The sequence below is a fragment of the Myotis lucifugus genome, unplaced genomic scaffold (assembly GCF_000147115.1).
Source record: "Myotis lucifugus unplaced genomic scaffold, Myoluc2.0 scaffold_256, whole genome shotgun sequence".
Taxonomy (NCBI): domain Eukaryota; kingdom Metazoa; phylum Chordata; class Mammalia; order Chiroptera; family Vespertilionidae; genus Myotis; species Myotis lucifugus.
The window spans coordinates 225,802-240,268 of NW_005871304.1; the positions used below are offsets into that span (position 1 = coordinate 225,802).

Genomic DNA, 14,467 nt, shown 5'->3' on the forward strand with positions numbered 1-14,467 from the left:
TCCTAATTCAGATTTTCAGTGAACAGATGCTCAAGAGCAGTGGTCGCCAACCGGTGGTCGGTGAGGTCCGAAAGGTTGGCGACCGCTGCTCAAGAGTATTTAACTCATACATTAAAACTACATATTAACCCATAAAGCCAAAATGGCAATACTCTAGTTGACTGAGCATCAGGGTAAACTCTAGTTTTAATACAACTTTAAACTTTGCTCTGATCCTATAGTGCTTCCCTTTGTCCTTGGTAGCACAACACAGATAATAAGAGTCATAATGGGCTCAATTAAAATCTTCCTTTGTAGCTGGAAGCCAAGGAGACACAAGTGCAAGTCTTTGGGCTCTCAGCTAGTGTACCCCTTCTTCCTGCCAAGCCCAGGGATGCAGGAGCATCTAAACCAGCGGTTCTCAACCTGTGGGTCGCGACCCCTTTGGCGGTCGAATGACCCTTTCACAGGGGTTGCCTAAGACCATCCTGCATATCAGATATTTACATTACGATTCATAACAGTAGCAACATTACAGTTATGAAGTAGCAATGAAAATAATTTTATGGTTGGGTCACAACATGAGGAACTGTATTTAAAGGGCCAGAAGGTTGAAAACCACTGGTCTAGACACTATGAGGATGAGAGCCAAATGCAAAGGAGGGTGAAGCAGGAAAATAGGAGGTGCCTATTAGGGGTCCCCTATGACACCCTTATATGACTGCCCTGAACATGCAGGGACTACTTCCAGATTCAAAAAAAACACAAAACCTCTAAGGCACCCTGTGCTTGTGGACAGACACTATCTTAATATTGATCCTGAAACAACTGCCTTTTTTTTTTTTAATCCTCACCCAAGGATATTTTTTCCATTGATTTTTAGAGAGAGTGGAAGGAGAGAAGTGGGGGAAGAGAACTTCAATAGGAAGTTATAACATGGACAAATCCTGAAAGGGGAAGAGACACATCAATGTTGAGAAAGACACATCCATTGGCTGCCTCCTGACCGGGCTGGGGATCAAACCTGCAACAGAGGTACGTGCCCTTGACCAGAATTGCCCCTTTGGTCCTGGGGATGGTGCTCTAACTGCTGAGCCAAACCAGCCAGGGCACAACAGCCTCTTAAAATAAAAGGCAAACACATACAGGTGTGATAGATATAGCAGTCAGTAACTTTATGTCCAAAGGACTCAAGGCACTTCCTGAAATATCTAATTTATAACTTTTACCAGGAAATACGTGGTCTCTTATGTTTTTGGAAGAACCCACATAATATCTACTTCTGTCAGCCAAATAATGAAAACTTCATAAATGCTAAAAACCTGCCAGCTATAAAAGTGAATGTCACATAAGGATGGATAAGAGAGTCCAGAAATAAACACATACATTTATAGTTAACTGATTTTTGACAAGGGGGCCAAGATAATTTAACACATTTCATACCGCTCAGGAGTTTTCTCGTGTTTCGAGCGCCATCTGTTAAGGACCACTCACGAGTGTTCTCGTTTTTCACGCCCATGGAAAAAGGAGCGAATCTAGATACTTATGTAAATTTTGTTTGGTCCCTCTTCATAGAGGAAAATGTTTTACGCAGTACCATACGTTAAAAAAGTACTAGGAACTTTGTTTGTTTTTGTAAATAAAAATGTTATAATTATTGAAAAACAACACCTAAAGTGCATTATGATGATTTAAATAACGTGCAGTTTGCCCCAAAACGTGCAGTCCCTGGCGTATGTCTTAGAGATTTCTATGCGGTACGCAATGTGTTAAAAGGGAAATAGTCTTTCCAACAAATGGTGCTGGGACAAGTGGGTAGCCACATGCAAAAGAATAAAGCTGGACTCCTACTTACATCACACTAGAGGCCCGATGCACAAAATTCGTGCAAGAGCAGGCCTTCCTTCCCCTGGCTGTGGGCAGCAGTCTCCCTCTGGCATGCGGGACCCGGGCTTCCCTCTGGCTGCCGGCAGGCACTCGGGACCCGGCTTCCCGGCTTCCCTCACAGCCCTGGCTTCGTCCAGAAGGATGTCCAGTCTAATTAGCATATTATGCTTTTATTATTATAGATATGAAAATTAACTCAAAATAGGTCAGAGACCTAAATATAAGAACTAAAAGTATAAAGTGCTTATAAATTATGCATAAATCAACACTTTGGATTAGGCAATGGTTTCTTAGATATGACACCAAAAATACAAGTGGCCAAAGAAAAAATAAACAAATGGGACTTCACCCAAATTAAAAACATCTGTACTTCAAAGGACATAATCAAGAAAGAGAAAAACCAGAACAGTATGGGAAAACATTTCTGCAAACATATCTGACAAGCGTCTAGTATAATTCAAGTTAAAAATGGGCAAAGGATTTGAATAAACATTTCTCAAAAAAAGATATACAAATGGCCGATATCCACATGAAAACATGGTCAACATTAGTCACTAGGGAAATACAAATAAAAACTATAATGAGATACTGCTTCAAACCCACTAGGATGTTATAGACAAATAACAAGTGTTGGTGAGGCTGTGGAGAAATTAGAACCCTCACAGCCATTGTGGAAAAAACAGTCTGGCAGTTCTTCAGAAAGTTAAACATAGTTACCATATGACTCAGCAATTCCACTTGTAGGTATACAACCAAGAGAAATGGAAACATGTCCACACAAAAATGTGTACATGAATGTTCTTGGCAACATTTTCATAACCACCAAAAAGTACAACAACCCAGATGTCCATAAACTGGACAAACAAAATGTAGTCTATTCAGACAATGGATTCTTCAGTCTGTTATCTGCTACAACACAGATGAAGCCTGAAGATATTATGCTAAGAACCCAGACACAAAAGGACAAGCTTGTTTGATTCCAATTATATGAGGTGCTAGGTACTGGCAAATTCAGAAATTGAAAGTAGATTAGAGTTTACCAGGTAATGGTCATTTTCCATTTGGGGTAATGAAAAAGTTTGTAAATAAATAGAGATGAAGGCCTGGCAAGTGTGGCTCAATGGTTGAGCGTCGACCTATGAACCATGAGGTCATGGTTAGATTCCTGGTCAGGGCACATGCCTGGGTTGCTGGCTCAATTCCACTAAGAAGCATGCAGGAGACAGCCAATGGATGATTCTCTCTCATCATTGTTGTTTCTGTCTCCCTCTCCCTTTCTGAAATCAGTAAGAACATATTTAAAAATAAATAGAGATGATGGTTGCACAACATTGTGAATGGAATGTAATTAATGCCAGTGAACTGTACACTTAAAAATGGTTGAAATGGTAAATGGGAAGAGAACGAAGTTATAACATGGACAAATCCTGAAAGCCTTGTTCTAAGTTAGTGGTCGGCAAACTGCAGCTCGTGAGCCACATACGGCTCTTTGGCCCCTTGAGTGTGGCTCTTCCACAAAATACCGACTTCTGCGCATGGGCCACAAAGTTTCAATGCACTGTACGTACGCGCCCGTACATAGTATTTTGTGGAAGAGCCACACTCAAGGGGCCAAAGAGCCGCATGTGGCTTGCGAGCCGCGGTTTGCTGACCACGGTTCTAAGTGAAAGAAACCAGACACAAAGGCCACACGTTCTATGACCCCATTGATGTGAAATGTCCAGAACAGGCAAATCCAAAGAGACAGAAAAATAGGTCAGTGGTTGCCAGGGACTAGGAGGAAGGGGATGGAGAGGAATGGGGGAGCAGTGGTGGTGTGTGTAACTGCTAAAGAGTACATCGTTTGGGGGTGGTGAAAATTTTCTGGAATTAGTAGTGATGGTTGCAAAACTTTGCGTATATACTAAAATCTACTGGACTGTACACTTTAAGAGGATGAATATTATCTACAAAAAATGTTAAGTGAATGGCAAAGGAATAATGTTTTTCTGACACAATGTTAGAAATTCCTTTATTATTACTTATTAAGCACCAGCTTAATACTGCAGAAAATTTCAAATCACCCTTTGACAATTTGTTCTCCCCCCCGCCGCCCCCCGGGGCAATTCTTGATAATGAACTTTTCAAGTAAAGACATGTTCTCTTCTCTCTTCTGTATAAAACTTTATGAAATAAAGGCAAAGAACTGTGTACATCTTGCGGTAAAATGCTGCCCACGCTGTGGAAACTGTCTGCCCAGCTCTCGTTACTGTCCAGGTCCTGAGAGGCTCTTGTTCATGAACTGTCTCTTCACAAAGCAAGTCCACCACTAACACGAGGGGACAAAACAGAACGCACAGTGGCAGTGAAATTACAATGGAAGTTCAAGGTAAGGCCAGAATATGAATTTATTTAATATTAAAGTTTATGTTAGTCTGGCAGCCCTTATATTATACACATTCCTTGAAAGCACATGTAAAAATGTAAAATTTATTTTTTATCTAGTGACTTACAGGTTACTCAAAATTACGAAGACAAAATAGAGGTAATACATTCAAGATATCTCATGCCAAAAAAATCTGTCCTGATATAAGACCAGACAACCAAAAATTTTAATTATGTGTAATCATTATGCACTCTGATTCACTGTGAACTCCTACCATGTACAAGGCACATATTCAAAATTTAACAACACGGCAATTTGGAAACTAAAGGTTTTCTTGCAATGAAAGATCTTAGTGTGTTTTGTTTAATGGAGACTATAGGATAAAAGGTGAGTTATCAACTAAATAGGCAAAGAAGAGGGTCTTACCTTGCTGGGTTTATCATTCTGAGGGTCAAAAACTTTCTCGCAAAGTCTCAGTCCAGTCTCTTGCCTTAGCTGCTGCAAATAGGCCCTCATCACTTCTAAAATGAGCAGGTAGAACAACACAAAAAACTGTATCACAAATGTGCTCGTGGCTGATTTGGACACTGACCTCTGCAATTTATTTCTGTACATTCAAACAGGATAAGAAATAGAAATGACAGTCTAAAAGGCTTTATAACTCTATTCATTTTGATCCAAAAGATTCTCCACATGTTATATTGCTATCAAGAATCTCTTGAGAGTGACTAGTAAGAGAATGTATGTGCTAATGATTCCACTCTCAATTGTACAGCAATCAAGGCAAGAAGAGAAGGGGGGTAAAAAGTCAAATGGAGAAAATCTTGTGCCATATAGAGAGAAGTGGAGATACTATTCTTACCGTCTTCCTGTTTGTTTGCAGGTTTGGCATAAATTGCGTTAAGTGGAAAACCAGGCTCTCCGGGAATGGGAAAATTAGTGATTCCCAGTGTGTACATTTCTTTCTCACCTTGGCTTTTGGAATTGCACTAAAAAAAAAAATTATTTGTACACATATATTTTACAGGGAAAAGGATAATAATATACAATTGCAATTTTTTAGTTTAAGTAGCTTTGGCTGATGTTAATATTTTTGGTGACCTTTTGCCCATAGGCTTTACCTGTGGGCCCCTTCTCAGAATAATGTTTTAAATAATTAAAATATAATACATAGAATTACAAAAGAAACCAATTATACTGAAATGCAATAACTATAATATCAAAAAAATTTGTTAGTCATACATGTGCTTCTTTATTCATGCACTAAATACAAGATCTTGCCATAGCCCTAATAACTAAATTCTGAAGTAGTGATGTGTAAACAATATTGCAAAAAATCTTCCACTCTAAATGCAAAATACGGTGGTTTCTATTGGAGAAAAAGTCACAAATATTGCTAAAACAACTGTGGGTTGTTGTCCACATTAATAATGAAAGTAAATGCTAAATTTCAGTAACAGGTTAGTGAAAAGAAAGATGGAATATTTTCCCACTCAGGTTAATGGACCCCTGAATTCTATCCTTGGACTCCCAAGTTAAGAACCTCTAAGCCAACCCTAGCTGGTTTGGCTCTGTGGATAGAGCATCAGTCTGCAAACTGAAAGATCCCAGGTTTGATTCTGGTCAAGGGCACATGCCCAGGTTGCGGGCTCGATCCCCAGTAGGGGGCATGCAGAAGGCAGCTGATCAGTGATTCTCTCTCATCAATGATATTTCTACCTCTCTCTCCCTCTCCTTTCCTCTCTGAAATCAATAAAAATATACTTAAAAAAAAGAACCTCTGCCCTGACTGGTTTGGCTCAGTGGATAGAGCGTCGGCCTGCGTACGGAAGGGTCCTGGGTTCGATTCCAGCCAAGGGCATGTGCCATGGTTGCAGGCACATCCTCAGTGGGGGGTGTGCAGGAGGCAGCTGATCCATTTTTCTCATCGATGTTTCTGACTCTCTGTCCCTCTCCCTTCCTCTCCGTAAAAAATCAATAAAATATATTTTTTTTAAAAAGAACCTAGGAGCCAAAGGTTTAAAAGGGATTTTTTTGGCTCAAGATTTCTGTCTTAGGAAAATACATGCAAAGCCTTATCCTCTGATTAGTTAACTACACTGTAAGTTTAGAGCTCTACATTCAGATTTTTCTTTCAAGTCCATGCTCTAAAAGGAAATATGTTCTATTTGCCCTTAAAGTCTCATGGAGTCCAAATACCTATCAGTAGTTTGTTTTCCTGATAGATGATCATGCAAGTTTAATTACCTTTTGGAGTTTCTTTAGACACTCAGAAATGTAGAGAGTTATGTATATCAAGGTTCTATCAGCTTCATTCTACAGAGGGGAAAACAAAACTTAAAAACAGTCCTAAACAAAGCTTAACAATTATGTGCAACAAATGAATTCACATCTTTGTCTTTTGATTACCAACTGAAAACTGCGAAAGTATAGTTACTATAGCATCAAAAATTCCCATTCTCCAGCCCTAGCTGGTTTGGCTCAGTAGATAGAGCGTCACCCTGTGGACTGAAGGGTCCTGGGTTCGATTCCAGTCAAGGTACATGCCTGGGTTGTGAGCTTGATGCCCAGTGGAGGACATGCAGGAGGCGGCCAATCAATGATTCTCTCTCATCATTGATGCTTCTATCTTTCTCTCCCTTTCCCTTCCTCTCTGAAATCAATAAAAATACATTAAAAGAAAATTCCCATTCTCCAAATGTAATCTTCTGAAGCCCCCTTTCTGTCTGCCCTGAGCTGCTCCTGTTGTCCTCCGTTCCTCTTGCCCTTGGGTTCCCGAGGAACTGGGCCAACAGCCCCTCACTCTGCGTAGGAAGCTGAGTTCACAGAGCTGCCAGGAAAGCTGAGGTGCACCATATGGTTCGCTAATTTTAAAAAACCCTTTCATTTTAGGATCTCTGCCGAGAACAGAAACATTCATGACTCTACAAGAGGAAACAATATTTCACGTGTGACTTGTTCTTGAAGAGCTCTGTAAGCCCAACTCTTAACCTAAAGGAAAATGTGGAAAAGGTGAATGGGTATGGATCCAATGTGGCACGTACTTCAGGTCAAAGTTTACGCAGATTTGCCCCACCATCGTGACTCAATGGTTGAGCATCGACCTGTGAATCAGGAGGTCGCGGTTCAATTCCCATTCAGGGCACATGCCTGGGTTGCGGGCTCGACCCCTAGAGTGTGGGGCATGCAGGATATAGCTGACCAATGATTTTCTCTCATCATTAATATTTCTCTCTCTCTCTCTCCCTTCCTCTCTGAAATAAATAAAAATATACTTTTAAAAAAGTTTACACAGATTTATAGTTTAAAAAACAAACTAGTTTCCTATATTTCAGATCATGTGATATTCAAGCGAGAATGAAATGTGGCAGAATTTTATTTATTTACACCTATTACAAATAAAACACATAAGACCATGCATTAGATACAGAAAACACTCTGCTAGTAACACAGAATATTTAGACTACAATTTGTGAGCCAAGTATCTACAAATAAAGATTTCAGACCCTGTTTGATTCCAAAAAGCCAAAGTTTGGCAGGAAGTTAAAGTTTCATATTCTAGAATATTATCCATAAAATATGTTGACATTTCTTGTAACTTGCTCATAGCGGAAGCTCAGAAATTTTTTTCTATTTCCCTCTCTCCTTCTCTACCACCTTCACCTCGACCTGATTCCTACCAAGAACTAAGAGAAGAGGAGAAAGGGTGCTTGAAGGAAGAGTCAGGGTCATTGAAGTTTATTTCTCCATCTCAGGTCCAGGATGCAGAAGTGCATAAAAAATAACATAGCATATAGGATTTTTAATTATAGACTGGTACAAAGTAGGTACTTAGTTAATGTAGGATAAAGAAACAAAGACCAGATAATACATATCTCAGGATTTGCAGTTTTTATTACAACTACTCAACTCAACTATTGTGGCGTGAAAGCAGCCATAGACAAAATATAAACAAATGTGTATAGCTGTGTTTCAATAAAACTTTTTTTTACAAGAAGAGGTGGTGGGCCAGATTTGGCCCTTTGGCTGTCATTTGCCAACCTGTGGTGTGGACTTTGGAAGAAAAATAAGAAATTAATATTGACATAAAGCTTAACATTAAGTACTATTCTGGATTTTTAAAATCATATAATCTCATTTTATTTAGAGCAACCGGACTGCCAGCCAGATCTTTTTCCCATCAGAAAATTACTTAAATATTAAAAGCTTTGTACTTTACCTTAATTTCATAGTTTTTGAAGAAGACATTGGCCTTGAAGTAATAGATGGCTTCATCCACAATATCTGTGTCTTTTGCTAAGCAAGATACAAGGGGAGGGGGCAGAGAACATTAGCTTAATGCAAAACATAACCTCTAGAAAAGCTATAAAGAAAAAAAGTTATCCAAGATTAATGAACAGAAGTTTTGGAGTTGAATAAAATAAAATGAGGCTACTGACATGTGCCCTTTACCGGAATCGAACCTGGGACTTTTCAGTCCACAGGCTGACGCTCTATCCACTGAGCCAAACCGGCTAGGGCCCAAAGAATTTTTAATTGTCACCCTAATCTCACTTCCAAGGAATAACTACTATTAACACTTGGTGAACATCGTTCCAGACATCTCTCAAAACAGACTGAGACATAGACTAACTTTAATAAAATGACTTAAAAAGCATTCAATATAATTTTATTTGAATGTACATACGAGTTTCAGAAAAAAACAACACACCTCTTAACTGTCATTTAGAAACCAATGGGGTTCCCATGCACATCTTTCTGTTTATACTATGACTTCAAATATATTTGCACAAGCTGTTCTAGGTGCTAGAGACTGAAAAAAGCCAGAAATACTGTTGTGACAAAGACAAATCTCATTACAATTTTTTTGGCTATTTTTTGTTTTCCTTTTTTTTATTTTAAAAAGGTTACAATCCCAGGGTCTTGGTATCCGGCAGCTGGTTTCAGCAACACAGATATTTTTATCTCTCACCCATGCCTGCTATCCCTCTCACACAGCAGAAATGCAAAATAATCCTGAAGTTTTAATACTCTGTAAATCAGCAGTCATTATTCCTGCTTATTTCTCTGCTAAAGAATTTCAACAGAATTTGAACTCTAGATGTGTATTCCTTGCAATCTATTTTCTTATCTGTAAAAAAGGAAACTTCCTCAAAGATTTCAACAGTGTTTATAAAAACCAGCTAGTTCTTTTAAATGACACCATAGGTGGTGGGGAGGCTACAAGGTTCAGAACCTAGGAGGGTATTTGGCACATAAAAGTTGTGCAAAAGATATTTGTAAATAATTAGATTAATGCTAAGAGTTATTTAACTCCCAGCATAAGCTTACATTCATCCATAATTCCAATTTGGTTTGAATCCAGTCCTCTGGGGAACAGTAACAGGTCATTCCTTATCTGTAGAAATCTTCAAAGAACTGTAAGGGTGGTAATCAGATTAACCCCTTGGTCAATTGCATCTTTTGACATACCATATGGTGTTTTGTGCCGAACTGAAAGGGTTCTTCTCAAGGAATCCAAGCCAACATTGGCTATTTTTTCTCTGCACTGTAATTCTTTTATGTCGTTTTTCTTCTCTTTGGTCTGCTTTCTTTTCCCCATCTGTTCCTTTTATTTCATTTCAAAATCAAGTAAAGACTATAGTGACTCACCAGATTTATTAAGTTTATTGAGCTTGCAATTACATTTACAAAGGTCAAGTCTAACAGTCTGGCAGAAGGACGGAAAGGGCCTCAGTACAAAATTATTAATTAAAACCATGGCCTTGGAAACCATGAATGGAACTCAGTGCAGACCCTTTCTGGGTGCAGGGAAACCATGTCTAATATAATATAAATCATACTGTTGGCAGATCATCTCAGAATGTGTCCGAAGGGTCTCAGATAGTGTCTAAAAAGAATGGAGCTTCTGAACAGTAAAAAATGGTTCGGGGCTGAAACCAGTTTGGCTCAATGGATACAGCGTCGGCCTGCGGACTTAAGGGTCCCAGGTTCGATTCCGGTCAAGGGCATGTACCTGGGTTGCGGGCACATCCCCAGTAGGAGGTGTGCAGGAGGCAGCTGATTGGTGTTTCTCTCTCATTGATGTTTCTAACTCTCTCTCTCTCCCTTCCTCTCTGTAAAAAATCAATAAAATATATTGTTTAAAAAAAATGGTTCGGGGATGGGGGAGGAGGGGGAGGAATGTGAGTACCAAGAAAGAAAGCAGATGCCCTAACCGGTTTGGCTCAATGGATAGAGCGTCAGCCTGCTGACTCAAGGGTCCCAGGTTCGATTCCGGTCAAGGGCATGTACCTTGGTTGCAGACACATACCCAGTGGGGAGTGCGCAGGAGGCAGCTGATCGATGTTTCTCTCTCATCGATGTTTCTAACTCTCTATCCCTCTCCCTTCCTCTCTGTAAGAAATCAATAAAATATATTTTTTTTAAAAAAAAGCAGATATAAAATTCAGAATGAGTAATGTTTTTTAGGACACATCTTTTAACATATAAGATTGAGCCCTGGCTGGTGTGGCTCACTTGGTTGAGCGTTGTCCCATGCACAAAAAGGTTGCCAGTTAGATTCTGGTTGGGGCACATCCCTGGCTTGTGTTTCGCTCACACTGATTTTTGTTTTCCTCTCTCCCCCTTTCCCTTCATGTATCTCTAAAAGTAAATTTAAAAATCTTAGAAAAAAATATATACACATATATATTTAAGATTGAGGTATTGCTAAAAATTGAAACTCCTGAGCAATGGAAAAAGGAAATAGAAGGAAAAGAGGTTAGAATATGTTTTGTTTTGCCCTAGTTGGATTGGCTTAGTGGCTCAGTGGTTGTAGGCTCCTCCCCGGCCTGGGCCCTGGTAAGATCACTCTCTCTAAAAATCAGTGGAAAAATATCCTCAGATAAGGATCGAAGATGAAATAAAGAAAAATTAAAAAAAATTTTTTTTTCCAGCTTGATAACAGAGAAGGGGTGGAGACAGGGAAGTAGCAGCATTAGATTAGTTTGTAAGAACTGACAGTCATAACAGAAACAGTGTCAAGATTTAAGTGTCAACATTTTCTCTTTTCCTTCTAACAAAATATCCTGGAGAAATTAGCAGCAAAGATAGTTTCCTATTAGATGCAACATATACCCATAATCTTGAAAGGTCTAGAAAGCAATATCCACCAAACAAATAGAAAATACAACAGCAACCAGAGACAGAGGACTGAGCCAAGAATTTCCCTGACTTAATGTCAGAGGGTTGCTAGATGCTTCACACCAACATCTGAAAATAATGGAAAGGGGTTTCGACTTACTCTCTCTAGGGGCAGGTCCTTTGAACTGACTTCTGATGGGCAACAGTGCCATGTTTCCAATGAGTTTGGTGTCGGGGTCCATGAGAGAAGAGTGGTAAGCCTGTAGTGGCAAGCCAGATAAGAATACAGAAACAGAAGCAGAACAAGTGTCAGCAGCACAAACAAGTACATTTCTCCAAAGGAAAAAAAAGAGTAACCCACCCAAGATTAACTAGGGGTGCCCTGACCGGTTTGGCTCAGTGGATAGAGTGTCGGCCTGTGGACTGAAGTGTCCCAGGTTCGATTCCGGTCAAGGGCATGTACCGTGGTTGCGGGCACATCCCCAGTAGGGGGTGTGCAGGAGGCATCTGATCGATGCTTCTCTCTCATCAATGTTTCTAACTCTCTAGCCCTCTCCCTTCCTCTCTGTAAAAAAATCAATAAAATATATTTTTTAAAAAAAGATTAACTAGGGCGTGTGGCAGAGGGGAGGGTGGCAACAATATGCAGAGCTGGCTCTTACTGGCTCATGAAAACCAACTGTTACCTTTTTAGGAATTTTCAAAAATTAAAATATATAAATTTGCAATAAATTATATTAAAAACAAAGGTAATAAAGATTCAAAATGCATTACTCCTTATTTTTAAAAATTATTTTACTGTTGCCCATGATCTTAAAGTTATTTATGTCTTTTGTATCTTGATGGCAGAAATAGCACTACCAGTACATAATGAATGGGGTGCTACTGTGCATCTCTTTCCATTTTACATTCAGTGACATCACACTGGCAACTGGTGGGAATAGTTACACTGCAGAAATAGGCAAACATTATATAAACCAGGAGAACCCACCCATCAGCTGTGGTTAAGCCAGAACCCAAGCACTAGTTTTTCTGTTCTGCCACTTCCTAGCTTTATATCTTTGACCAAGACATCACTTTTCTTAGCCTGTTCCCAAATTTGTATAATGAGGAAATATATACTGCCTTCGGTGGGGAGGTGTGAGTTAAAGGATGAAGGGGGAAATCACATTTATGAGAGCAATGTGTATATGATTCCTAGTTCTGCCTTTTACAAAATGTCTGGCTTTTTGTAAGACAACACGGGCCCCATTCATGTATTCATTCATTCACCAACTGATTACTAAGCACCTTCTAAAGGCAAGGCTTGGTCATTTACAAGCATGCAAGGCCAGTATGGTCTCTATCCTTGAAGAACTTTCAGGCTAATGGAGAAGACAGATATTAATTGAGTAATATCAAGATATTAAATAAGTGCTTGGTGTCCAACTGGAATGAGCACAGGGTTGTAGAGTACTGGCTTAAAACCTGGCTTACCAAGGCGTTTGCGCTAGTGTGCACCTTGGGTAAATTACTTAACTTCTCTCAGCCTCAGGCTCCTCCTCTGAAAAATGAGAAAACAATAACATATCTTCCCTAGACGGTTTGGCTCAGATAAATCTACCCCACAGACTGGCTATGGGCCTCCAGACTGAAGGGTCCCAGGTTCGATTCCGGCCAAGGGCACATGCCCAGGTTGTGGGCTCGATCCCCAGTAGGGGGCGTGCAGGAGGCAGCCGATCAATGATTCTCTCTCATCATTGATGTTTCTATCTCTCTCTCCCTCTCTGAAATCAATAAATTTTAAAAAAATTTCTTTAAAAAAGAATAACATATCTACTTCATAGGATCACTGTGAGGATTAAATGGGATAATTTATATAAAATGTGTAGCTCAGGGCCTGCCTGGAACACATCAGGAATCAAATGGTCGCTATGGGATTCACAATATTTGTACCGATAACTATGGCTTGCGCCTTTTTTTTAAATCACAGGTATGCTTCATCTAAAGCAGACTCCACCATCCCCTTCACCAGCTACAACCACTGTCTTGTTCCCCATCTATGTTCTTCACAGCATTTGTCACTATCAGAAATTATCTCCTTTATTTTATTTGCATTTACTTGTTTCCTGTCCGCCTCCCTATTAGAATGTAAACTCCGTAAGAACAGGGATTTGCTGCCCTAGTCACTGCTGTAACCGTGCTTAGCACGCAGTAGGTGCTCAGTAATGTTTGTGGTTTGAATAATCCCATGTTGTTAAAAACTTCCTTTTCCCTAATCTGCAAAATGGAGACCTACCACGACGGCGATAAATCTACCCCACAGACTGGCTCTCAGAAATTAAGAGGAACCAGACCACCACTAATTTTACTCCTACTCGAATGCACAATAAACCTGAAACGTGTGGAAACCAGGCTCGGCCCTAGCGTTTGCCCCGGGGGCCCTAAACCAACAGCGCAGGGGTGGCGGTCCCAGGGGAGGAAGTGGGGTCTGACAGAGGACAGGAAGCGGAAGGGACCTGTCCCCTGGGTTGGAGAAGGAAGTGGGATTTCAGAAAAAAGGAGAAGCCGGACCCTGGACTAGAAAAATGAAAAATAAAAAGTGCATCCCCTCGACTTAGTGGCTCCATGAGGCTTTGGGGACCCAGCCAGTGTCGGGGGTGGGGGTGGGGTACAGAAAGGGCAAAGGTGGGGTCGGCACTGGAGAGAAGGGGCCAGAGGGCTGAGGCAGCCTCTCTCGTACCCCTGACCGACACTCGCCGGTCCCCAATCCTACAGGAACTGGCTCCCTCCTCTCTCCCCCGCTCTGGACCCTGCTTCCTCTCCGACGGGCTTGGCCCGCTTCTCTCGGCGCACGCACACTTCTCACCGCTCTCCCCAATTCTCGCCATCACCTCACACCCCTGACTCGGGCTCCTTACCGGCATCTTGACGTCTCCCGAGTTTCAACTCAATAAGGAGAATCGGGTTAGAGAAAGGAGCTTCGGGTCCGGCGCTTGGGCGGGGTAGGCGGAAGTGAACCGGAAGAGGAGGGCGAGGGGACGATTTGCGCTTCCGGCCTTGAAGTTCCGCCGCTGGCTGCTGGGGCTGCGGGGATCCGAAGGGGCGCCAGGGGGCGCGCCAGCCCTAAGT

The 14,467-nt window shown here is 40.8% G+C and overlaps 1 protein-coding gene across 1 annotated transcript; it reads right to left on the reverse strand.

Annotated features, from left to right (window-relative positions):
- Nucleotides 1–3,855: 3,855 nt before the first annotated feature.
- Nucleotides 3,856–14,413, reverse strand: ARPC3 (actin related protein 2/3 complex subunit 3). Its single transcript, XM_006099019.3, has 7 exons — nt 14,257–14,413; nt 11,517–11,616; nt 8,451–8,527; nt 6,479–6,547; nt 5,094–5,220; nt 4,658–4,752; nt 3,856–4,174 (listed from the first exon to the last, which is right to left on the reverse strand). Exons 1-7 carry the CDS (start codon nt 14,260–14,262, stop codon nt 4,112–4,114), a joined length of 537 nt encoding a protein of 178 aa, XP_006099081.1. The 5' UTR covers nt 14,263–14,413; the 3' UTR covers nt 3,856–4,111.
- Nucleotides 14,414–14,467: the final 54 nt, after the last annotated feature.

Coding starts and splice junctions, on each gene's coding strand:
- ARPC3 (XM_006099019.3), bottom strand. Junction 6,548..8,450: donor TCAAAAACTATGAAATTAAG/GTAAAGTACAAA, acceptor TCCCCTCTGTAG/AATGAAGCTGATAGAACCTT. Junction 4,753..5,093: donor TGCAAACAAACAGGAAGACG/GTAAGAATAGTA, acceptor TGCTCATTTTAG/AAGTGATGAGGGCCTATTTG.